Source organism: Macrotis lagotis, chromosome 4 (assembly GCF_037893015.1).
Source record: "Macrotis lagotis isolate mMagLag1 chromosome 4, bilby.v1.9.chrom.fasta, whole genome shotgun sequence".
In the NCBI taxonomy this organism is placed as follows: domain Eukaryota; kingdom Metazoa; phylum Chordata; class Mammalia; order Peramelemorphia; family Peramelidae; genus Macrotis; species Macrotis lagotis.
Window position 1 is genome coordinate 54,873,762 of NC_133661.1, and position 25,821 is coordinate 54,899,582.

The 25,821-nt window shown below is 33.6% G+C and overlaps 1 protein-coding gene across 3 annotated transcripts in view; it reads left to right on the forward strand.

Moving 5' to 3' along the window:
- Positions 1–25,821, forward strand: part of ADK (adenosine kinase) — a 580,911-nt gene that overhangs the window by 211,434 nt on the left and 343,656 nt on the right. For all 3 annotated transcript variants that reach the window (XM_074232887.1, XM_074232889.1, XM_074232888.1), the window contains exon 4: positions 14,429–14,507. In XM_074232887.1, coding sequence (XP_074088988.1) covers positions 14,429–14,507 — 79 coding nt within the window. The remainder of the gene's footprint in view (positions 1–14,428; positions 14,508–25,821) is intronic.

Consider the following 25,821-nt stretch of genomic DNA (forward strand, 5'->3'; position numbering starts at 1 on the left):
GTAAATGAGAATGACTTTTACACTGAAACTGACTGATATCAAAGAGAACATAGGAGCTATGAAGTGATTATCTGGCTACACATTGGTGTATTCAAATCACCTTTGTAAATGAACTATATATCCTCTATTATTGAAAGACTTGGAAGATATACTTACTGTTCTTTTTTAAATGGTATCTTAAAAAAACATGGAAAATGGAAGAGATCTTAGTTTTCAAAAAGAAAAGAGAATTGACCATGCAGGCTCAAAGCCTTGCCTTCAATTCCTGGGGATATTTTAGGCAGTTTAAGATGTTCAGTGGATAGAATGTTAGATTTGAACCAGAAAGTTTCTGTTCATGTCTGTTACAGTCATGTCATGTCCGACTCTTTACAGCCCCATTTGAGGTTTTCGTGACAAAGAACTGGAGTGCTTTGCCATTGCCTTCTCCAATTCATTGTAGAGATGAGGAAACTGAGGCAAACAGGGCTATATGATTTATCTAGGATCAAGGGCCAGAGGCTTGATTTGAACTCAGGTCTTCCTGACTCCAGACTGGGCACTCTATCCCTTTGTACTACTTAACTGTACTCAAGTCAGAAAAAACTCATTTCAAATCCTGCTTTAGATAATTTATTAGTTTTATGACTTTGGGAAAGTTTTCTACCTGCCTCTGTTTCCTGATTTGTGAGATGCAGATAACATAATAGGTGTCTATTTCCTAGTATTGTTTTGGGGATCGATTGGAATATTTGCAAACTTAAAACATTATTTAATTACTATCTGGAATATTTGCAAACTTAAAACACTATTTAATTACTATCATTGTTATTGTTGTTATTTTAAAACATCATTAAAGATATTTCTGGCACATATTTTGTAGAGGAGTGTGGAGATTATAAGGAATCTATATGACCATATCAAGAACAGGTCATACCTTGCTAAACTCACCTCTTTCGACAGATATTACTCAAGTAGTGGACAAGGGGACTATTATGGATATAGTTTTTCTGGATTTTGGCAAGGCTTTTGTTAAAAATTTATTGTTCTTGTGGCAAAGATGTACAGATAGGGAATATACAATAACACTTTCTGGTGGATTGTTTGGAAGGCCAACTTAAAGTATTTGTTAATGTTTCATTGTCTATATGGTATCAGTGAAGTGACTTGAATTCTGTACTTACATCCATACTGCCTACCATTTTTATTTGTCTCTTGGTTACAGACACAAATGGCATGCTCATCCAATTTGTAGATGACTCCAAGCTGGAAGGACAGGTAGCATACTGGAAAATTTATGATGCAGAAAACTTGAACAGTTACAGCATTTGACTGAATCTGTTAAGACAAGATTCAATGACAAGTGTTAATTCAGTAGGGACTTGAGAATCAAAAAATCAGCCTCATAAGTATAAGATGAGGGGAGTTATGGTTAGACAGCAGTTCTGAAAAAGATCTAGAGCTCGTTAAAGTACATTGCATCTTCAGTCTGATGTAGTAACCAAAAATCTGGGATTTTCTGCTTTAAAAGGGACATAGCTTCCAGAAGTAGAGAAGGCAGGATCCTGTGGAACTTTACCATCATCAGATCTCATTGTGTTTAGAATCTTTAATTTAATTTAAGAATGGCATTGAAAAGTTTGAGAATGTCCACAGGAGACCAACCAGGTTGGTAAAGGGACTTTATTCCCTGGCATATGAAGATTGATGGAAAGAATTGAAAATGTTTTCCTGTAGGAAAGAAACCTTGGATGAAGGGAACAGATCTAATGACTATCTTCAAGTGTTTAAATGCCTGGTATGTAAAGGGAGAGATTCTGTTTGTCTTTATGGCGCTGAAATGCCATATAGACAGGAGGACTTGGTGGAAGCTTTATTGAGAAAAACTTTGGTTTGATATCAGGAAAAATAATTTTGGGTAGACCTTTTCAGAATGAAAGTGTGCCAGTTTGAGAGTTGATAGATTCTTTTCTCTTGGAGTTTTTCAATAACAATGAATATGTTGTTAAAATCTATTGATTTAGATGGCCATTTGCCATTCCTCCTAACTCTTAGATTCTGTGACTTCCCTCCAGATTCTATCAGCCATATGGACTTCTCATTCAAGATAATTTCAAAGGTTTCAATAAAATATTTTTTCTTAGACTTGCTTGGGTCTGTAACAGTAATCATCTAGTAACTACTTTCTTGAATAAAGGTAAATGAAAATTATTGCTCTGTTTTTATATAGGTGCTTCGTTATTTAAGAAAACTCAGTATTATCATAAGCATTCCTTTTCTTGTAGGGGAAAAAAAAGGAAGGGCTAAGATTCTAAAGACTATGCTTCTTTGCTTCCCTTACCCGCATCTGTTTATGTGACTGTTGGCAAACCATTTATCTAACCTCCTTAGGTTTTTTTTTTTTATTTTTTAGTTTTTTTAGTTTTTTCAAGGCAATGGGTTTAAGTGACTTGCCCAAGACCACACAGCTAGGTAACTATTAAGTGTCTGAGGTCCGATTTGAACTCAGGTACTCCTGATACCAGGGTGTATGCTCTATCCTCTGTGCCACCTAGCTGTCCCCTCTATTCCTTAGTTTTAACATATTAAAAATGAAGGGCTTGAACTGAGTGTTTTTCAGGGTTCTTTCCCACTCTAAAATTAAATCATAACTTTTTGAATATTTTGTTATTGTTATTAAATAATCTATGTAATTTATTAGGGTCTCTGTTTTATGCTTTCATTTTATTTGTTGCATTTCATTTACTGCTTAGAAAAGAATTGATTTTTCTTCAAGTATAATTATATAATAAACTTAAACAATTAAGGTAAGGTTAGAACATTTCTGCTAATTGAAACCCTGCCTAGTTAAAGGTATTATTTTAGTTTTCTTGTTGCCCATATTTATACCCACTGCAGACTTAAAAGCAGCATACCACCCTAGGATCCTGTGCTCTTAAAACAGTTCCTGGATAGATTAAAAAATGTATGCGAGTAATTTTCGAGAATTTCCTCTCAATTATTGTCTGCTTGGCTTTGGGGTTTTTTTTTTGTTTTTTTTTTGCTTCTCATTAGAAGCAGCTGTCAAGAAATTTATTTTTACTAATATTTTCCTTCCTTTTTAAGCTAAGCTACTTGCCATCAATTGAGGTAAATTGTCTGACATCAACAAGGTGGATAATTAGTAGTATGGATATCTGGGAAAAGCAGGTGGAGTAATTTTGTTCTTTTTTTCTTAATTGCCTTCCCAGGGATAGTATACTATGGCAAGTGTTCATACATTAACTAAAATGCATTACAGAAATAAACATTCGCATATCTATTCTTTCCTTTTTTAAAATATGAATTTATTTAACTGAATGGATTATGTGGTGGAGGTGATAGTGGCTACAAAGAAAGTTGTAGAACTTGACAGATTAAAGTGACACCTCATCAGGGATGACAGTCTGCCTTTTACATATTTGAAATGCTTAGAACAGGTTTGTGTATATGTCTTTCTATTATGGCTATAAAAAAACCTGTCTGCACTCATTCCCCCCTACTACCTCTCCCATACTTTTGGTTATTTTCAGTTCAACTTATATCCTCATTACTCAGTTGAATCTCCTGTCCCTATCATTTCCTCATAGCCATCCTTCCTGTACTGTATCCTTTGCAGGATTGGAACTTGTTGGCCACCCCCACCCTTCTCTTGGATTCTTTTCACCTCTTGGAGTTTAAATAGCATTTCTTTTCCCTGGGTTTCTCCCTGCTTAAATGACTATTTCTTTGTCTCCTTTGTGGTACCATCAGTGTCTTGTATCCTATATATATATATTTTCTATTTCTCTGTGTCTTTTCCCCCTCTTCTTTTTTCCCTTCCTTGCTTTATGATCTCCCCTTCTCTCTTCTATCTTCTTTCACCTTCATGGGTTTAATAATTATCTTTATGCAGTTTGCTCCCAAATATTTGTACCTAGGCCTAATCACCCTCCTGAATTCTATCTAGTCCATTATCTCCAACTTCTTGTTGGACATTTAGAACTGATTGTCCAATAGATATCTTAAATTCATCATGAAATCAAAACTCATTGACTCTTCCTTTGTCCACCTCTTTTATTAACTTTCCTCTGCCCATTGACATCATCCTTCCCAGTAATTCATGTTAGCAAATCTCCTTTGACTCCCCACTAGCCTTTAGTCCATCTATCCAGTCAGTTGTCAAGCTTTATTGATTTTCTCTTTGTATTACTCATCCTGCTCTCTTTATTCACAAGTAGCCATCATTGCTAGCTGTGCTCTCCATGTATTAGAGATAAGTGTGATTTAAAAGTAGGTGTTGCTTGATAGAATCTTTTCTATGGACATGATATTTAATATGTGGCTAGTCAAGCAGTCAGTTGGTCACCAAGCGGTTTTTAAGTGCTTACTATTTTCTGGAACTACTGAGGTTACAAATAGAAGCAAAAAGAAAGACGGGCCTTGACCTTAAAGAACTTTCATTCTTATTTCATTCATTTATTAATTCATTGATCCAACTACATGCAATGGTAGTTTTCAACAATCTTTTTTGGCAAGGTTTTGAGTTTCACATTTTTCTCTCTCCAATTTTCCCTTCCCCCTCCCTCTGCCAGAAAGCAATCTAATATAGGTTATGCATGTATAAGCATGAAAAACATGAAGAACTTATATTCTAATGGGGGAAAACATGTAAACAGAAACTGAAACTGAAAAAAAAATTTTAAAAGTATGTGAGACTCCACCTGTCTGGTAAGAAAGGAAGAGATGGTTAGTTTGAGTCTCCCTTCTTGAATGAAAGTCCTTCATGTTCCATTAACATCTCTGCTCGTTTCCCTTCCCTACACCATCCTGTTTCACTCGGCTAATCATCTGTAGGTTCATCTTCATGCTGATTAAGTTTTTGATGCCCTTCCCTTTCTTATCTCACTTACTTGCCTCTGATTGGAGGGCTGGATGGTTGAATATTAAACTTTTTTCCAAGACTTGCTTTAAAGAGGATTCTGAACTTTTCACAACTATTTAGGCATCTCCATTTTTCATTAGTTGCTCTTTTTTCTTTTGACTCCACAGAAAAATCTGAAAATAATGGAAGCATGAAAAAGGACTAATTAAGCATTTCTTAAGTGCTTACTATGTGCTAAATACTATCTATATTATATAAATGCTTTCTTTAAGAAAATTGGTCCATTAGATCCTTACCACAACCCTGGGTTATAGGTGCTATTAATATACCCATTTTACAGATGAGGAAAAGACCAACAGATGTTAATTGATTGGTTCAGGTTTACACAGTAAGCCATAAGTCTGATTTGTACCCCATTCTTCCTTGACTCAGTTGAAATTCTCTATCTACTATATTACTTCACTGCCTCTATTAAGATAATGATGTTTAATAGTTTTATACACCTGAGAACCCTCTTAGGATTGTCTTCTCATTTCATTTCTTTGAGGATGTGCTTATTCTTTGTAATTTTGTGACATCTATTTTTTATTATTTTGTGTTTATTTCTTTCATATTATTGTTATCATTGTGTATCATCAGTTTATGTGAGTCTTACCCATCAGCTTCTATGTAGTAATCATATTTTTTATAGTGTAGTAACAGTCTATTGCATTCTTTTATCACAATTTGCATAGCTATCCCCCAGTTGATGGACTTTTTTTTTGTTTCTGCTTGCTTACTTCTACAGAAATAACTCTATTTTGATATCTTTGGAGACTTTGTTCTTTTTTTGTTTTTGTTTTTGCAAGGCATTAGGATTTAGTGACTTGCCCAAGATTGTCACATAGTTAGGTTAATTATCAAGTGTCTTATTTCATATTTGAACTCGGGTCCTCTTGACTCCAGAGCGGGTGCTCTTATCTACCGCACCACCTAGCCACCCCTTGGAGACTTTATTCTTAAAGTGATTGCCTCTGCATGCGTGTATGTTTGTGTGTGTGTGTGTGTGTGTGTGTGTGTGTGTGTGTGTGTGTGTACTTACTAACGAAATCTGGATCAGTAGATTTAGACTTTCTAGTCACTTTAATAACTGATTATACTGAATCACAGTTTTACCAACCATGTATTAATGCACGAATTTTCCCATGCCTTTCCAATTATGACTGTTCCTATCTTTGATCATCTTTGCCAATTTGTTGGCTTTCATTTGTAGCAAAAATGTCATTGTTTATTCTGATATTATGTTGACTCATTTAATTTTGTGGAAGTATCTCAATTAAAGGCATCAGATCTAAACTGGTTTTGCTTAGAAAATTCTAGAAAATTGAAAAGTACAAAAATATTCCAGTTTCTCAGATTACTTGATGAAGCTTTTTGAGTTATTCCATCAGTACCTTTGATAGACATTTCATATAAACCAGGCCCTGAATTGAATCGAAAAAAAGGGAAGATTTCATTTTACAAATTATGGGGCAATATTGTTGCTTACTATAGGCAAATTGACTTTTTTTAAGACCATATGATATCACTGGTGCTAAATGATGTGACTCATGCAATACTGTCCTTTAAAAAATCAGAATTATGTCTAACCCAACAGCAATGGTGAAATGGATAGGCAGACAGGAAGGTGCAGCTTTTTACTGGTGTGTTGAGATTAGATGAAATATAGAACATGCCATTTGGTAAAATGACTGGAACATCAGATATAGTAAGAGACTAAAAACAGATTAATAGCTTGATTATTGCTCTGTCACCCACCTAAAGATAAAGAGAAAATTTTGCAACACATATGCTGAAATCTTTGGAGGAATTAGGGAAGGAGGAGAATGTATGTATGAATTGTATTTTGTTGGAATGAGTACCTGTATTCATAAGTTTACATTTCCACTGAAGAAAGAATCAATTTATTTCTTAATCTCTTTAATATGTGATTTTCATTAGTGTATCTCCTAAAATACATTATATTGTAATGGTTTAGCAATAAAAATGCAAAGCAATTGCAAGAAAAATAATTTAAGTATGCTAATTTAAATATTATTTACTTTTTAAATGAGAAAACTAAGTATTTCAGAATTTTGGTACCATAGCTATATTAATATTGGAATATACAAGAGACAACAGTGGCAAAAGTGAATTATATTTTGTATCAAAAGTCCTGAATTTGAATATCAGCTTTAATTTTTACTTGGTGTGACTTTTGGTTCATAATTTTTGCTTATTTCTTTTTGACTGAATTTTCTTAGCTACAAAATCAGTGCAAGTGAGGTCATTGCCATGGCCCCTTCTAGTTTTAGATATTATCATGTCAAGAATTTTCCCTTTTAACAGTCCAGTTTCAAATACTATTTGACTAGATACTGATCAACTTTTAATATATATTCATCCTTCTGTGCTGTATATCAGAAATGAAGACTAAAATTTTCTGCTGTACATTCCATATTGGTAATTCATTGGAAAATATTACAAATGATTCCAATAACATAAATATATAGAGGTGAATAAGGGTTTAGAGGCTTCTAACTTTAAGGTTATTCATGGAAAAAAAAGATCAGAGCATTTTTCAGTATTTATAAATGCCTTTTTTAATGGGATGTTTTCACAACAAAGGACAGCAAGCCACTTTCTAACTTTGAAAGGTTATATTTGGACATGCTGTATTTAATATATACATATATATCCTGGGATATTAAGAGTTGAACTAAGGGGGTGGCTAGGTGGCACAGTGAATAGAGCACTGGCCTTGGAGTCAGGAGTACCTGGGTTCAAATCCAGTCTTGGACACTTAATAATTACCTAGCTGTGTGGCCTTGGGCAAGTCACTTAACCACATTGCCTTGAAAAATCTAAAAAAAAAAGAGTTGAACTAAGAGATGAGTATATAAATGACACAGAATTTAAAAAAATTCATTAACATATACTACAGAACTAATAGTAATTGTGAATTAAAGATAGTCATATGAATTTGATCCTAAACATTTAAACTTATATAAAAGATGTCAGTTTTTCCATGTAATATAGTACTATATATATTATTTTTAAAATAATATACATTAGAGAACTATTTCAGTCTTTCCTAATGAAACTATTCCTATAGATGTTTACTTGAATGTCAGTGGAGAAAAATCTGAAAAATTAGACTAGATTTTTTTCAAACTCCTAGTATGACTTAGAATGGACCAACATAGAAAATAGGGCAGAATTTAAACTAGGTAATTACTTGATGTTTGTGTTAAATTTAAATATGTTAAATGATCTAAAATATATAGAACGGATCATAAAAATCAGATTCATTATCATTACTTTGTTCTCAAATTATCTTAAGGTTGTTTTTAATCAATATTTCCCAAGATATCTGTATTTAGCGAGAGTCTTCGAACAAAACATCCACTTATTCCTACTTATATATTCCAAATTGGGTAGCCAACAAAACTGTTTAGTGATTTAACAGGTGATGATTTGGGAAACTGCCCTTGTGAAAAGTACAAATTTGTCCTCATATACTTGGAAGATACTGAAAAGGCAAAGAGAGCCCTTTTTATATTTTTCCCAGAAATAAAAGATTTGATTTTTTCTTGTTCTAAATATCTTGGAATAATAGAGAATCTCTTTTTCCAAAGAAATAACTTTTTCTCAGCTTACTTAAATTATGTACAAAGAATAGTGTCATAATTTGAATAGCCTTATTATTGTCTGTCATCATAAAAATGAAGTAATCCCTTGCATGTCCTTAAATGGATTGTATCAAGATGTCCAACACTCTAAATTGATGAATAATTCTGTGTTTTTCCTTTTCATTTCCATAAAAAGAAAACTTGATTCATTGAATTGTAAAGTCATTGAAATAATAATTATTTTGAAACAAGGAAATGTTTAATGACCTCTCACAGTTTTTGTTACTTTTGCCTGGACAATAGGAAACCCATGTGAGATTCTAGAACCCACAGCATAGTGTTAACTAAGCAGTTCCATATATATATATATATATATATATATATATAGTAATCACTGTTTTGTAGATATATCAGACATGTATTTGAAGTGTCTAACGAGTATCTAATAAGTGTTAGGACTTCATAGTTTTTTAAAAAGAGAGGAAACAAAGTGAGCTTCTATATCTAACTCAGACTTCGGTGATGAAAGAAGGTCTGCAGTTTTAGGAATCTTGTCTGTGTCACTTAACTTTATTATATATTTTGAAATGATACTTGTGAGAAAATATATTCAAACTTTAAATATGAAAACTGAGTTTATGGGCTTTTCAGACAATTTGTGTGAATGGCTTATCAGTGAAGGAATTTGATTCCAAGTACTTGAATAATCACTGGTACTTGAGTTCTCATGCTACATGACTTGCTTATGGTGAAATGAAAAATAATGGAAGTATAGAACAGCTGAATTGTTTCTATTACTGTGTTATTTTTGTATAACATCAATGTCCATCTATAGAAATCTTTTCTATACTTTTATATTAAAAATCCAATTTGTACCATGAATTTTGGTGTACTTGTGGAATTCTTTTAGGTCTCATTTTTGGTAAAGCCCTCAGGTAAAATATTTTTACCAACCCCAATTATTAATTTATGATAAATAGATAGATAGATAGATAGATAGATATGCTAAGTGGCATAGTGAATACAGGCTGGATCTGTAGGCAGGAAAACTCAACATTCTTGATTTCAGACACTTAATAGCTGTATGATTTTGTGTGTGTGTGTGTGTGTGTGTGTGTGTGTGTGTGTGTATCCCCATTTGACTCTTAGTAAACCCTTAATAAATTTTTTCTGTTCATTCTTTTAAAAAAATTTTAATTTGTAATTTTTCTCCAATTGATATTTTATTTTTCCAATTATATGTTATGAAACTTTTTCAGTATGCATATTTTTAAGTTACATAATTTCCTTTCACCCTTATTTCCCACCTTCTTCCCAGTAGTGAACAGTCTAATGACTATTATACATATACTTTTGGGCTTAACATGTTTACAGATTAGTCATTTTCTGTGTGAGGAATTAAGATTAAGAGAAAAGAAAGAAAACCATGAGATAAGAAAGAAAAACATGAGAGAAATTTTTAAGAAATGAATTTTGTTTTTATTTAGATTTTGAGGGAGTTTTTCTTGTTGTTTTGCTGTGATTTTTCTTCTTCTGAATCGGGATAGCATTGTCCATGATAGTTCTCCCAGGGTTGTCCTGGTTCTCTGAACTGCTGAGAGGAATTGCATCCATCAAGGTGGATCACTTCACAAAGTTGTTATTAATGTATTGGTTCTGCTCCCTTAGCTCTAGCTGTGTGATTCTTGGCAATTCACTTAGCCCTTTTTGACTCAGTTTCTTCTGTAAAATGTCCTAGAGGTCATGGTTAACCAACCACTCCAGTATCTCTGTTAAGAAAATCACAACTGGAGCAATGAAGGATTTGAACATGCCTGAGAAAGATGGAATTATAAAACATATATAGATTTATTTTAGTTGTTAGTCTATGCCCATGATTTTTTTTAGTGAATGCAGCTCCAAGTGAAAACAACTCCTTCTCTTAATTCTGATTAGTACAAAAGTGAGCTGTTTGAGCTCCCACAATTAGACATAGAACTTGAACCTATGTCTGACCTTGAGGCTGACTTTTTCTCCCTTACATGACTGCCTATAAGACTGTAATTCTTTTATTAAATTCTGGGTGTTTTAGCTAAAAGATATTTAGCAAGCCATATATGAAGGGGATAAAATCCTAGTATTTGCTACTGTCTGGTCTGATCACTATAGAGCTCTGTCTTATTGACTTACTGTTCTACTTCCATAATAGTCATTCTCAACCTTTACCTTAAGCCCATAACTCTTCCCTACCCACATTTACTAAGAAGTTTGACATCATCCTAGAAAGTATGAAGCACTGACCCTGAAGTCAGGAGGACCTGAGTTCAAATATGGCCTTAGACACTTACTAATTACATAACTCTGTGATCTTGTACAAATCAGCCCACTGCCTTGCAAAAAATCCCACAACCCTACTTCTAATCATTTCAGTATTCTTCCTCTGTTTTTTCTTTTTCTCCCAGTCTCATGGGAAATGGTGATTATTCTCCTTGTAAAAGGTAATTTTGGCTCCTACTAGGGATTATCCTTCTCCTTTCCTCAGTGATGTTGGTGCCTCAATCATCCCCTTTATCTTAGGCGTCTTTGTTCTATCCCTGTGTCCTTGTACTTTCCCCTATAATAGATTTTTTTATATCCTTATAATAACAACTAAAAAACATGCACAAACCTCCATGACCTTGCCTTCCCCCTCTTTCTATCTTACTTGTCACTGTCCACACACAGAAGGGGCTGTATGTATTCACTGACTACAATTCTTAACTAGATTTTCATTCCTAGGTACCTCACAATTTAGCTCTCTTCACTAATTGCACATGAGATCTTCTCATTGTCAAATCTAGTGTCACTTTTCCCATCCTTGTCTGTTAAACTTTAGGTTCGTTACCTCTTAACACTCTTAAACATATTGAGGACTTCCCTCTTTCAAAGAGATTTAGGTTAGGATGGTTTTATCTATCTATATTTAAATATATTAGAAGTTGAAATGACACCTAACCAACATTGAATGAAGCCGCTATAGGTCACACCAAAAAATAATAAAAGATTGAAACAAGAATTCAGCTGTTGACATCATGGAGCATCTTCATTGAAGGTCTGTCTCTTTGGAGGGGAAAAATGGAAAATAAAGCCCAGTTAGGTGGGATAATGGGAAAGCCAGCAGGTCACTTCAAGCTGCAGTATAGCCCAGGTCCTGGCTGCTTAGTAGTAGGCCAGCAGGGAATCTCCCAATCCTAGACAAAATCTGAACTCTGGTAACACTGGGGCAACATTCAGGAGTGTTTTGGGGATAAATCACTGCATAGGCAGAACCTGGACATAAAGGAGGAAACATCTCTGAGGAGGCCATATGTGGCAGTACTTGGCATAGGCAATGTTTTGGCAAGCTTATCAGTAAGCCAGGGATTAGGTCCCTGCCCCAGTACAAAAAGCTCAGGTCTGTAGTCTCTGTACCCCAGGAGTAAAGCTTAATAATCAAAATAAGTAAAGAACCAAAAAGAGTAGTAACCATAAAAAGCTACTATTCAGATAGAGATATTAAAAATGCCATCTCAGAAGAAGAATGCAGTGATAAATTACCTACATGGACAGTCTCAGTGGAGTTTATGAATTGTACTCAAATCAAAAATCTCATAGATGAGTTAAATAAAATTTAAAAACCAAAGAAGAAAAATGGAAAAATGAAATGAGAGCCATGCAGGAAAATTACAAAAAAATTAGCTTCCAGAAATCAACTCTTTTAAAAGTAAAAGTAACCAACTGAAAAAGGGATGCAATTTATCTAAAAGTCATAGCAACTAACTGGAAAAGAACTACAACTCAGGAAAAAGTAAAATTAACCACATGGAAAAGAAAAACAGCTCATTGAAAAGTAAATTTAACCAACTGGAAAAGAAAACAAAAAAACTAACTGAAGAAAATTAAAGCCTAAAAATTAGAATTGGATAAAATGGGAAACTAATAACTGTGAGACACCAAAATTCCACCTTACAAAATCTAATGACTGTAAAAATTGAAGAAAATGTAAAGTATCAAGGAAAAGCAAATGACATAGAAAATAAATCCAGGAGAGATAATTTATGAATTATTTGGTCTACCAGAAAACCTAGATGAAAAAAAAGAGCCTGGAAAATATTTTTCAGAAAATTATTATGGAAAACTGTCTATATATATATATATATATATATATATATATATATATATATATATATATATATATATATATATTAGATCAAGAAGACAAAATATTCCTTGAAAGAATTCCTAGAACGTCTCCAGAAAAGAGACTCCCAGGAGAAAAATACCAAGGATTATCATAACCAAATTCCAGAATTCTCAAGTAAAGAGAAAACTACTGCTAGCAACCAAGAAGTTATTTAAATATAAAGGAAGCACAAAAAGAATTGCACCAGGAATGATATTTTGGAGGGCAAATTAGGACCTTGAATTACAACCAAGAATTTACTACACTGCAAGATTTGCAGATTCTGTCAGCAGAAAAGATGGATTTTCAAGGAAAGAGAGGACTTCCAAAATTTTCTGACAAAAGGACCAGAACTGAACAGAAAATTCAACTTTCAGATGACTTAAGAGACACATGAAAAGGCTAACACTTTGACACCTTAAAATGGCGAACATCTTCTAATACCTTAACATGGAGGAGGAGGATATGAGATGCTTTCTAGTGCACACACTCTGATAAGTAGACTATAATGTAGCATCTTTGGACAAACTGCAAACTATATAGAAGGAATCAGTAAAGCAGAACCAAAGATAGCAACAATGAGAACTATCACGCTAGACTATAGGTGGTGTGGTCAAAAACCATGACAAAATGCAACCTCGTATGCCTGTCAAGAGTGGAGCTCTTATTGAGCCATGGAAAAACAGCTATCATGGTATACAATAAGATTTTAGTTTTCCTCTAAGTCCACACCCAGAATGGGTGAGTAGTGTTGTGATTTGTGGAGAAAGCATAGGTCTCTGAAGTGGAGACAAATGCCCAAAAAAGAGAGTGAAGGCTTCTCCTGAAGCTCCCTGGGCTCAGTTGTAGTCTTTACTGCATTGCAGATTTGGTTCCCTATTTGATACTTCATAAGTCTGAGTTGTAGGAGCAATTGCTGATATCATGGGGAATAATGGAACATGAAATGGTTTAAAGAGCCCCAAACTAACCTGGACCGTTTGTCACAAGGCTTTTATTTTTATTACTTATTCCTTTTTCTTGGTTCCTGATTCATGTCACCAGCAGAGAAGTGAGAAGCTCATATTGATTGTTGTATTGAAAGTAGTATTGTAGTAGTTTTTCCTTCTCTATATTAACAGCTATGTATGTTGGCCTTGAGCTGGTTTAATTAAATAGTCTGCCATGACTATTATATTGATATTTCATCATGTTTTGGTAGAATAGCAGCAATTAAAGTTTGGTCTATGTTCAGATTAAAAAAAAAAAGTTGAAGGGACTTCATGGCATTATGGAAATCTTTGACCTTGGAAAATCTCCTGAAAGCGTCTTAGGGATCCTCAGTGAGCTCTCCAGCTTGTGAGCACTTCCAATGCCATCCTTCACCACTTAATTTGGTCTTGAATAAACCTTTATTCTCAGATGTCAAATGGGTATAAAAATTAAATTGGTGTGTCATATCACCATGAATAGTATATTAATGTGCACGCTACACACATGTAAGGCATTTTTTATTCTCCATGTGATTCACAATCCGATTATAGTATTGAATCTTTATTATAATTTTTTATGAGCCTTTGTGAAACAGGTGTCGAGTCTGATAAACTTTCTGAATATATTGACTGATAATATCCTGCCTGCTAGCTTATAGAAACAGCTTCCAATATGACAAGGTCTTGTTCATTTCTCATCCAGATTTCCTCTGTGATAATTTAGGAAACCAAACCTAAATTTTTCTTCTGTGTTTTTTTTAAACAGGTTTGAAGAACTTGTAAAAAAGTTCAAAGTGGAATATCATGCTGGTGGTTCTACGCAGAATTCTATTAAAGTGGCCCAGGTTAGTTAATCATTTAAATAATTCTAAAGAAATACAAATGAAAATGAGAATGTTAACTCTTTTACATCACATTTATCAGTGGAATAAATCTTGTCAGTGCAGAATGACAGGTTTCCTTTCAAATGGAGGTTTTTTAGTTTAAAGGGAAAAAATCTTAATGCCTTTCTCATAAAAAATTTTTCTTGATGATTTTATACCTCAGTTTTCACTTCTCAAAATAAATTAAAGTTTTGACCTCTTGTTTTTTAAGAGTGGTTTCCCAGTTCAGCAGATTTGGAGGGCTCTCCATCAAATCTACAAAGTCTTTAAGAAACTATCTAGATCCTCAGTTTTTCAGCACTTTCAGAAGTCATTTAGTCCAAGGCATACCTGAACCATATTTCCTCCTTATTTGATCATGGACTCATCAGTATTTTCTTAACTGTCTTTTGTGAGATGGAACCCCAAGTCTGCCTATTTTATTCTTCCATTGACCCATCTTATAAGGCTGCATTTCTTTATAATGATACTGGTTGATTGCATTTCTCTACTGCTTTCTTTGTAGCAGATGCTCTGCTAAATGCTGTACAATTCTCTTTTTTGATTCTCACAACTTCTCTTCAGGTATTATTAGCTTTTACAGACGAGGACACAAGATAAACAATGACTTGTCCAGAGTCATCCATCTGGTGAGTGTCTGAGGCTGCATTTGGACACAATCCTCTTCACTCCAGCCGCTCCCTTATATCAGTCCTAAATCTGTCTTTCTATAATTTGTACTCATCATTTCCCTTTCTTCCACTTTTGACCCAGTAGAACCAGTGTAATCCCTTGTCTCCTTGATATGAGTCTTCACCTCAAAACAGCTGGACTAAACAGCTTCTGTTTTTTCAGTTCATCTATAACTCGAGGGTTAGGATTATTGCCTTCTGGTGTCCTTTCCATCTCCAGAACTGTGACTGCCTGGATGAATTCTTATCTAAATCTCCCTTAAGACTCATCCTAGCCATCCTCTTGTAGCTTTCTCCCCCATAGCAACAGTGCTTCCTAAAGTGCACTCCTGTGTTCAAGTGCTCAACTCCAAATACAGTAAAGAAGAAAGATGTCTCTGCCCTTATTTAAGATACTTTCTAAAGGGGGAAGGCAACACTTAGAAAAAGTTGCTACAGAAGATTAGGGGAGAGTTCCTCAGCTGAAAGGGGAATGAAGCTTGACTACTCTGGACTCATCCCTGAAATGGAAGCCCTGGAAGAAAAGGGTGAGGGCCAGGGGAACTGAAACTACAAAGTGAAATGTCCAAAGCTCTGGATGACTTTCTAGGGTGAAAATGGAACTGAATCATGGTAGAAAAGTCCATAGGCACAAGTTAAATAGAATATGATTCACAGAGGGAAGGCAGTGGCATTAAGAAGGTTTGGGGAAGGCTTCTTTGGAAGGTAGAATTTTATTTGGCATGTAAAGGAAGCCAGCACAGTTAATATTTGGTGCTAAAGTAGGAGAACATTTCAATCAAGGGGACAGCTCACAAAAAGCACAAAGTTTGCTCTTTTAGTTATGATCTGACCCAAGAGTATAGGGTTACAACTTTGAATTCCATAGTCATGCGTCAGTTAATATGTCCTTTTGTGTTTTGATTGATACACTGCGAGTTTAACATAATTGTATTCTTTCATCAGTCAGATATTATTAGAGATTAAGAGTATCTGTTTAAAAGTCTGAGTCCTAAATTATAAGTTTATTTATTTTTAATGAGCAGAGTGTTGACTAACAGTTATCATGGCATTCTCATTCAAGAAATGCCTTATGAAGGAAAGCAATGGAATGGTTTTTTTCTATTTTTGAGATTTTGATGAATAGGTAAACAAGATCTGAGTTAGCATCAGTGGAAGGCAATGTATTTCTCAGTACTTTGAACCTTGAAGACCAAATAGAAAAGGCTTGTGCCATTCCGTTTTTTATTGATGTGATTTTGATGTTGATTCCAACATCATAATCTGCTATGACAACATAATCTAAGGTTCTTTTAAATTTACTTTGATTATTATCTTGTCATAATATGTTTAGAATGAACTTTTAAAAAAAGCAAACATTGATAGCTTTGATAAATTTCCTTTTAAAATTTATTTTTAAAAAAATCTCTAAATTTATAATTTAAATTTTCAAATAAATAACTATTTAGAAATAAATGTACATTTATTCAATTTGTCTGATTCATATAATCAAAGAATATTTGTGATTTTAAATATTTTTTCAGAATAAATCCAATACAGATGCCTCAATTTGATATATGCATTTATTGTAATTATATTTTTAATAACTTATCCTCATTTTATAAAAGTGCTTTGTGTTATTTGTTTAAAAAATGATTCATATAAAAATCTCCAGAAATTCTTTTGGATTCTGTTAACTGCAGGTTTAGGCAAATATGTTCACATTTCATTTCTATCCTGCAAAATTTTATGTTTTCTTCTTAGGTGTACCTATTCCAAGAAATCCAAAAGTATAACAATAGAAAATGTGAAGCATGTTTTGGACAAGTTTGAAGAAAAGCCCTGTTGCATCAAATTTCAGAGGAAAAAATTATTACTCAATTTATACTGACATTAATATTCCTGCTGGTTTTGTTTCTTAATAAATATTCATTTTATTTGGGCTATTTTCTCAGCTAATATCCTATCCAAGTTAATTTCTAGATTTCCTAAAAGATTTTTGATTCTCAATGCTGTTACTTTCCTCTAATGTGCCTTGAAAAAACATATATATATGAATTTTTTAAAAAAGATAGCAAGAAATGAAGAAGGAAAGGGTTTTAAATGATTAAATAATGATATTTTTAGATTTCACACTTCCCTCCCTTCCTCCTTAGGTTTTTGTCTTACACCTTGGTTTGGTGAAGGCTGGCCTAGTTCACATATAATTGACTCTGCATCTTCCTTCCCAGACATCAGTACATTTGGGGACAATAGTGTCCTGGCCTTGGGAGACATGAAACAGATCCTTTTGGGGGGTGGGGGTGGGAGAGGGGAAAACAGCTTCTGGAACTCCTTTCATTAACCCTTTATCTGACCATGCATATTGTTTAGAGAATTCTATAATGACAACAGTAATCACTGTTTTAAAGTTGGGGAGGGGGGGAGCAGCTAGGTGGCGTAGTGGATAAAGCACCGGTCTTGGAGTCAGGAGTACCTGGGTTCAAATATGGTCTCAAACACTTAATAATTACCTAGATGTATGGCCTTGGGCAAGCCACTTAACCCCATTTGCCTTGCAAAAACCTAAAAAAAATAAATAAATAAAGTTAGGGAGGGAAAGTAAGGGAGTGGAAAAGAAAAAAAAGCATTCGTTCTATTATTTTTTTATAAAATGTTTAATTTTTGATTTTTTAATTTTACAAAATGTTTAATTTAAATGAAATGTTAAGTTGTTTGCAAGGATTCTACCAAAATATGCAAAAATGCATTTTGTAGCAAAGTATTATCATTTAATCTGTTTTAAAAAATACAGCATGGGTTCTTTTTCAAATATAGCAGTTCAAATAAGTTATTATTTCATAGCAAATTGCATCCTCTGAAATAGTGTGGGTAAGGATATTTAATAGTCATTCATTTTACATATAATTTCTATAACATAAAAGGGCGTAGCTTTATTATTTTAACAACCTCCTAAAAAGGTAACGAATACTGGAATGTGAATATTAAGTTTTTTATCATTTAGTTATGATTTGGTGGTGATATGGACACAACTTTTTATTTAAATGTTTTAAACATGTAATCCTATAACCCAATACAAGTTCTATGAGGCTTCTGCCTATATAAATATATGTATGTATATATGTGGTACTTATATATTTATGTCTATATGTATGTAACTTTCTTTTGATGACTTATTTGCTTCTATAATTTGTTTTGAGTGAATTAAAGAGAACCAAACATTTCTCTTTGAGGATAGTTTTTGTTTTGTGTTTATATGATTCAAACATTTGGAGTAACAAAACTGATTGGTGATGTTTTCATTGTGGTGTTTTATTATTGGGTTTTTTCAATATATGTCTTTTTCCTGTGTTATGAAATAAGAAAGTGATATTTTGCTTATTACTTTGCTATACTTGAGCCATTGCTGATCTCTGTGACAAAACTACTAGTTGCATTTCATGTTTTGACAGAAATCACTAAAAATTATTTTTTGTAGATTTTTTTATAATTGTAAATTTTGTAGGTTTTTACAGATTTTGAGTAATTGTCATTTACTATTATTTTCTAGTGAAATTTGTTACTTATTCTTTTGCCAGAGTTCCATTGCTTTCTCTCACTACCCCTTTAAAAACAGTATACAGGTCTTTAAATTCTTTATTAGCTCTTTTGTCATTTCCTCTAGACAGCAACCAACAGAGAGGCACTTAGGGAGTACTAACTCAGCTTGACAGGTCAGAGGCGTTATGTCTTCCTGTTTTGCTAGATTTAATAGTCTCAGAGTCTTTATCAAAGAAAATGCCCACCAACATTGCTCTGAGGCAAAGGAATTATAAACATACACATGTGTGTTTGTGTGTTTTTTTATGTGTAGTCACATTTGGATATGTTTATTGGAATGAGTGTGTTAGAACCATAATTCAGACAATTTCTTGTTAAAGTGAACATGTTCAATTATTTTACAAGATGCAACTAACATAATTTTCTTTTAAAAAACTATAAATCAGTGAGTGGGATATTCAACCATTCCAAAAGGGTTTGTTTGCCTATATTGATTTTATTATTGTTCTTCAAGATTTACTAAATGGTCTGGATGCAGTGCAAACAAATCTTTCAGATGCAGTCTATCTGTTAATATATTATCTTTTAAGCAGTTAATAATTTATCATTTCTTGTAAATTTTATACAGTCATCTTTATACAGTACAAATCTCTGCCTCGGATAAAACCTTGAAAGCACCTAGTATAAGGGATTTCAAGTATGTTCAATTAATTTTTATTTCTTAAATGACCAGATTTTGCTTTTAAGTCTATGATTGGGGCAGCTAGGTGGCGCAGTAAATAGAGCACCTGCCTTGGAGTCAGGAGTACCTGAGTTCAAATTCGGCCTCAGTCACTTAATAATTACCTAGCCATGTGGCCTTGGGCAAGCCACTTAACTCCATTGCCTTAGAAAATCTAAAAAAAAAAACTAAGTCTATGATTGCATTTTTGAACCATTTATTGTTCTATGATTATGAATTCATTGAATGTTAATAGGAAAGTTTAATTTTTCCCTCTTCCTTTTTAAAATTACTTTGTATTACTTGATGGATTCTTGGTATTTACTTTTACTGGGCTTGTTTCTTCCTTGACAAATGTAAGGTATTGAGGGTGGAGTTTTCTTTGTATCCCCAGTATCCAAGTATCTTGTTTATTGGGTAAAGGTTTAAATAATGCTTCTTAATTGAATTGAGCTGAACCAATGTAACTATAAATTTTATTATAATTAATCTGATAGATAAAATGATTTTCATAGTTTTAATAGTATATTTCTTAGGTCAGTCCTGTGATAAATTCAATTCTATCCTTTTTTGGATTATATAAATTATAATATAATAAATTATTATCATATTTTACCATGTAGGGGTTCTCATAAGCAATTACAAGTGTCTACAATTCTTAGCCAACAGTGCAATATTAATGAGTATACCTTATATTTGTGTTGATTATTATTTTCAAAGGCCTATCAGATACATTCTCTTATTTGAACTTGACTGTCCATAGAGATGGTATCATCACCATTTAACTTAGGAAGAAACTGAGATCAAGAGGGTAATTTGCTTACTTCAGGTCCCTTGGCTGTTTCCCCAAGTCTTTTGATTTTTTTTATTTTAAAAATTTTACTGTTTATAACATTTTACAATTCAACAATTTTTTGCTTTAAACATGTAAGTTTAAAGATCCTGTTCCTTCATATTTTTATTACCCTGATGAAATGTCTAAGACTCTTTAGAAGTATTATATCAATTAGAATTGTTAAATTTATACTCTTACTAAATGAATATAAATCAATATCATAAAATACTAAAATAAAGGCAATACACAAAATATTCATACATAGTAGTTGTAAATGTGGATACCAAATCATTGAGTGAGTTTGAATTTTGCTCAAGTCATTGTTAGTGATATTTTCTTCTATCTTCTCCAAATGCTAACCCGGTATTTTGGATTTAGTAAGTGCTTTATGGATGCATTAATTGATTTCAGACTTCATTCTTCCTTACAAAATCTTCTACAATAGCTTTTATGTAAAAGGCTTAATTACAGAATAGACTTATAAACCTCACTGTAGCAGATGATGTATTTATTACTACTTCAGTTATTTACTTTTTTAAAAACAAAAATTGTCATATCTCCTGCATCTGGGTTGGCATAACTAGTGAGTTTAAATTGTAGGTGTGCAGAGATATATCTGTAATTCATGATCAAGAATGTAAGACCATCAATATCACATGGTGATTTTTTTGGCAACCTGTATGCACAGAATCTCTAGGAATATAACTTTCAAAATGTGAAAGTGTATTTTTAGAATTTTTATTATAGTTTATTGTAACATCTATTTTTGAACCTCTTCCTTGCTGTTGAGTCACTTATGTTTTTGGACAATGAATTGCTAATTACATTCTTATTATGAATTTGACTGCAACCTTTTATTTGTATTTGAGAAAGCATGGGTTTTTATTTACACAATCTCCATTTTAAAAGCCCATTTAATACCTATAATTGTTTCTCATCATCTATAAATTATCAGCAATCTACATTTTACTTTTCTTTCCATCATTCCCAATCTAATTTTCTCAACAACATCGAAAGATGGTATATAGAGCAGATTTGCTTTGCTCAGTTCTTCTAAGAACACAGAGGGAGTTTTCCTTGTCTAGGCTAGCACATACCAGTATTCCAGGTAAATCATTCCCATCTCATTCATCTGCAATTTTGTATCCATAAGCAACTAGTTTATCTATCATATATTCTTTATCTAAATTAATCCCATTCTAAATGACAGGAATAGTACTATCATTTGGTGAATTATCTTCTTGCAAACATTTTTGGTTATCATGTATTCGAACCTTTGGAACAATGTTTTTTTCTTGAAAACTCCCTATCACGAGGCTTTGACTCTTCTCTTGACTTAACACATTCTATTTCTTAAAGTGGTGTAACAGGTATCTTGAATTTCTGCAGTTTTTCTCACATCCTAACTTGAACCAAGAGGGTGGAAGATGTCCAAGGTCCAGGATTTGGGAACAACAGGAGACTTAAACTGGTTGTCACCATGATACTTCAAGGCTCTTCATTTATAACCCTAGACTGCTTCATTTTTCTACATGATTGTTCTTCTGGCTTTTCCTTTGAGACTTGATTTCTCTATGTCTTTCAGTTTATAGTAGCTTCTTTGAGAAGAGAATTATTGCTTCTATGATGTTCTTTAGCTATACTTAAAATTTTTTCATATCTACTTTTTAGTTTGGATCTATGTTTTCATGGAAGGAATTCTTATTGTTGAAACCCCCTCTAACGTTGCAAAACTGCAAATGTTGTTCAGAATTTCCTCACTTTGAGATTTACTTTCCATCCACTAGACAAAATTGATTCTCTAGTTGTGGCTTATGAGGAACCAGAGATTGCTTAAGGAAAAGAGAGAACCAGACTTAATCATAATGTTATTAAAATTTTTCTGTTTAATGTTAATCAGGTGACTTCCTGTTTCTCCTTTGGTTGTTCTCGAGCAAAACCATTATTTAGTTTTTTCTTCCTGATTTAAGACTGGAGAAGGAATGGCATTATCTTTGCCAAAAAAATCATAAATGGGATCTCAAAGGGTTGGACACAACTGAAAGAGAACAGCAGCAAATCTTTTTACTCTTTTAACACAATTCTTCCTGGTAACATTTGCATTATGATTCATGCCACAGTGTTCTGTTTGCTTTTTCCTCACATGAGATAGTACGTGTCCATCCATGAGCCTTTGACTTGACTTTCCCTAGGCTTGAAATTCTCCTTATTAACCGCCCTTTAGAACAAACCTCTGGTTTCCTATTTCTGTAAGGAAGTTTTTCGTGGTCTCATTTCCCACCAGGTGCTATTGACTTCCCTTCTAAGGCAGGTTATTTACATTTTTTTCTATTTATCTTACATATATTCTGTCTCCCCCTTTTGAAAGCCAAAACTTAGAATGTCACCTCCATGAGGCACAGAGAAACTGTTTTTGCTTTTGCTTTTTAACCCCAAGGGCATAGCATATCTAATAAATATTTATTGATTGATTGATTGATTTATAGAATAGCCTGCTTCTCATTTCTTACTTTTGATACCTGCTTTCCGTGTCTTAATAATAAACATTTTGCTATGTTTGAAATAATTTCTTTCAAGTAGAGAATATTTCTTCTGCTGATGGGAAGAAAAGGCACTAGGGATGAGATGATACTTTTTTAGAACTGTAATGTAAATAGTTTCATAGAGAAGCTCAAATTGGAAGATATTCTAAATTTTCTTCTATTTCTTCTTCTTTAATGAAGATGGCTTTCTTTACTTTTAAAGACTTACCCCCTTGACCATCCATCTAGTCTTAACAAATTGATTTAATTCATCATTCATATAAGCTCTGGCAGCCTAGTACCTATCTTTATCTTTAATGCTCAAATCTTTTTATTTCTCCTTTAGACAAGTCTGACAAATCTAGTGTGTTGGGTTTTTTTTTAACTTCCTGAGCCTATCACATTTTTTTTTTATTTTGGCATACCAACCATTAAACAAAGCACTCTTCTTTAGCTTTCCTTATGAAATTCTTCGTTGATTTCTCTTTACTGAATTATGCAAAATTGTTTAAAGTCAGTATACAGTAATAATATAGGTTTTCACATAACATCTCAGAAAACTTTTTTTTCTCCTTAATTTCTCCTGACTGAGTGGTAAGGTAATATATAGATTTAGTTTTGAAGATTATATCTTAAGCTTTTTTTTTTTTTTTTTTTTTTTTTAGTTTTTTGCAAGGCAAACAGGGTTAAGTGGCTTGCCCAAGGCCACACAGCTAGGTAACTATTAAGTGTCTGAGGCTGGATTTGAACCCAGGTACTCCTGACTCCAGGGCCGGTGCTTTATCTACTATGCCACCTAGCCATCCCCATCTTAAGCTTTTTTGAAAAAATAAAAATAAGTTTTACTGCTGAAAGCTGAGAAAAAGATTACTTTTAGGACAACAACTCATTGAATTAAAATGAAGAGAACTATGAATATGATAGAATATGAATAATTTATAACATCTAACTTCAGTCTGTTTTCTAAATAAGTAAAATTTTTAAAATTCCAAGACCTTATTATAAATTCCTTTTAAAAATTCCTCCAGAGGTGGCGCAGTGGATAGGGCACTGGCCCTGGAGTCAGGACCTGAGTTCAAATCCAGCCTCAGACACTTAATAGTTACCTAGCTGTGTGGCCTTGGGCAAGCCACTTAACTCTATTTGCCTTGCAAAATCCTAAAAAAAAAAATTATTCCAACACTTTTTACTTGGTATATTGAAATTCTTTTAAAAACAACAATACTCAGAACTAGTTATGTTTTGAGGTGACCTATTTTAAATTAGTATCAAACTAGTTAGAGGTTAAAAAGTCTTTTTAAAGGTGTTTTTCTGACAACCTAGGAGTAGGCCAGATCTCCTTAGATCTAAAAAGAAGCAACATTGGAATGATCAAAGAGAATTATCTGTACTAATGGCTCACACCTGGAGGAGTTGTATAAATGTCAACAACACAACTATATTTATAAATATCGGAGCAGTATGTGGCAGATGGGGATGCCACACAGAGTTTACATCCTATCTTCCTGTCATTAAACAGAGTGTAATATTTTTAAGGTGCCTGTTAGTACCAATTTTAAAATTAATGAGTAGCTTTAAGCACCAGTTTCAGAAAATGAAGGTTAAAATAGACTGCTCCTTTTCTGGTTCTTCTTGAAATTTATATAATTTGAGAATGTAAAAGTAAACACTGCAATGCATTAGTTATATTTTTCCTTTTTATGCTTAAATATTTGGATTGAAGAGATGAAGGTGAAAATATCAGTGCATATTGTCATAAATCATTTCCCATCTTAGTAGCACTGATTTTCTGAATTGAAATGTAGGATTTTTCCATTTAAACATGTGATTTCCAATCTTTAATTTAAGATTGCGGAATTCCTATTTCTTGATGCTATTTGTGGGCCTTCCCTTTCTGTTTGGTGTGTGCTTCACCTTTGAACAAGATGCTCCTTGGGCTGAGTCCTGGGCCCAGCATAGTGCCTGTTGACCCTGCAGTTGAGATCCCCTGGTCTAGCTTATCGATTTCTTTTCTTCATATGTGATGAGTTAACAAGTTTAGAATGCTTTCAGTTTTGCACCTAGCCCATAGTCCATCATTTTGTCAGCAACAGTTTTAGTGAGAGATTCTGCCAGATGCATTACTAAAATCTAGCTGTGTTTGAAATGAGAATTGTTTCAGATCTATTATTTTTTGATGAATCTGTGGCAGGCTAGAGGGATCAGCCTTTGTTTTTCTATATACTCGGGCCTCCTTTTTGAACAAGAACATGGCAAAAGGGACACCCCGATTGACCTTCTATCTTGTGACTCCCACTGCCTCTTGGGCATTTCCAGTTAGATTCATTAAAACTCTGCTAGTTGAAAATGATCCTATTTCCAGCAAGACCTACCTTTTTCATAGATTCCACTGTCCTTCTGGTCCCAAAGGTTCACAGCCTTGTTGTCATTTCTGACCCTTCACTCACACTTAGATCAAATATCCAGTCATTTGTGAAGTCTTATTTCTGCCTCCAAGTCATGTCTTTCCTCCCCTCACTCTCAAACCTCGCACCCCTTCAGACTCTCTCACACCTTGCATGTACAATCACAGGAGCCCCATCATCTGTTGTTTCTGTCAATTTTTGTTTTCACAGAGTTGCCAAAAGAATTTTCTAAAAGTATAAGTTACCCCTCTAAGTTCCCCAAACTCTCTCTTACCTTTAGGATCAAATGTCAACTCTTCTACTTTTTTTCTTTAATTCTTTTTTCAACCCAACCCCTATCTGCATTCCATATTTATCACCTCTTTTATTTTCTTGCACTCTCTGGTCCAGTCAGATTGGTTGTTCTTCATCCATAGTGCTCCTTTTCCATCTCTTTGCTTGTACACTCTCTGGAATACTCTTCTCCCTCCCTTGTGCATTTTTGAATCACCAGTTCAATCAAGATATTGAACTTGCTTCTGTAGGGTAGCTGGGTTTTGAAGTAGAGAGTCTGGGCCTGAACATGGGAACACCCATTTTCCTGAGTTCAAATATGGCCTCAG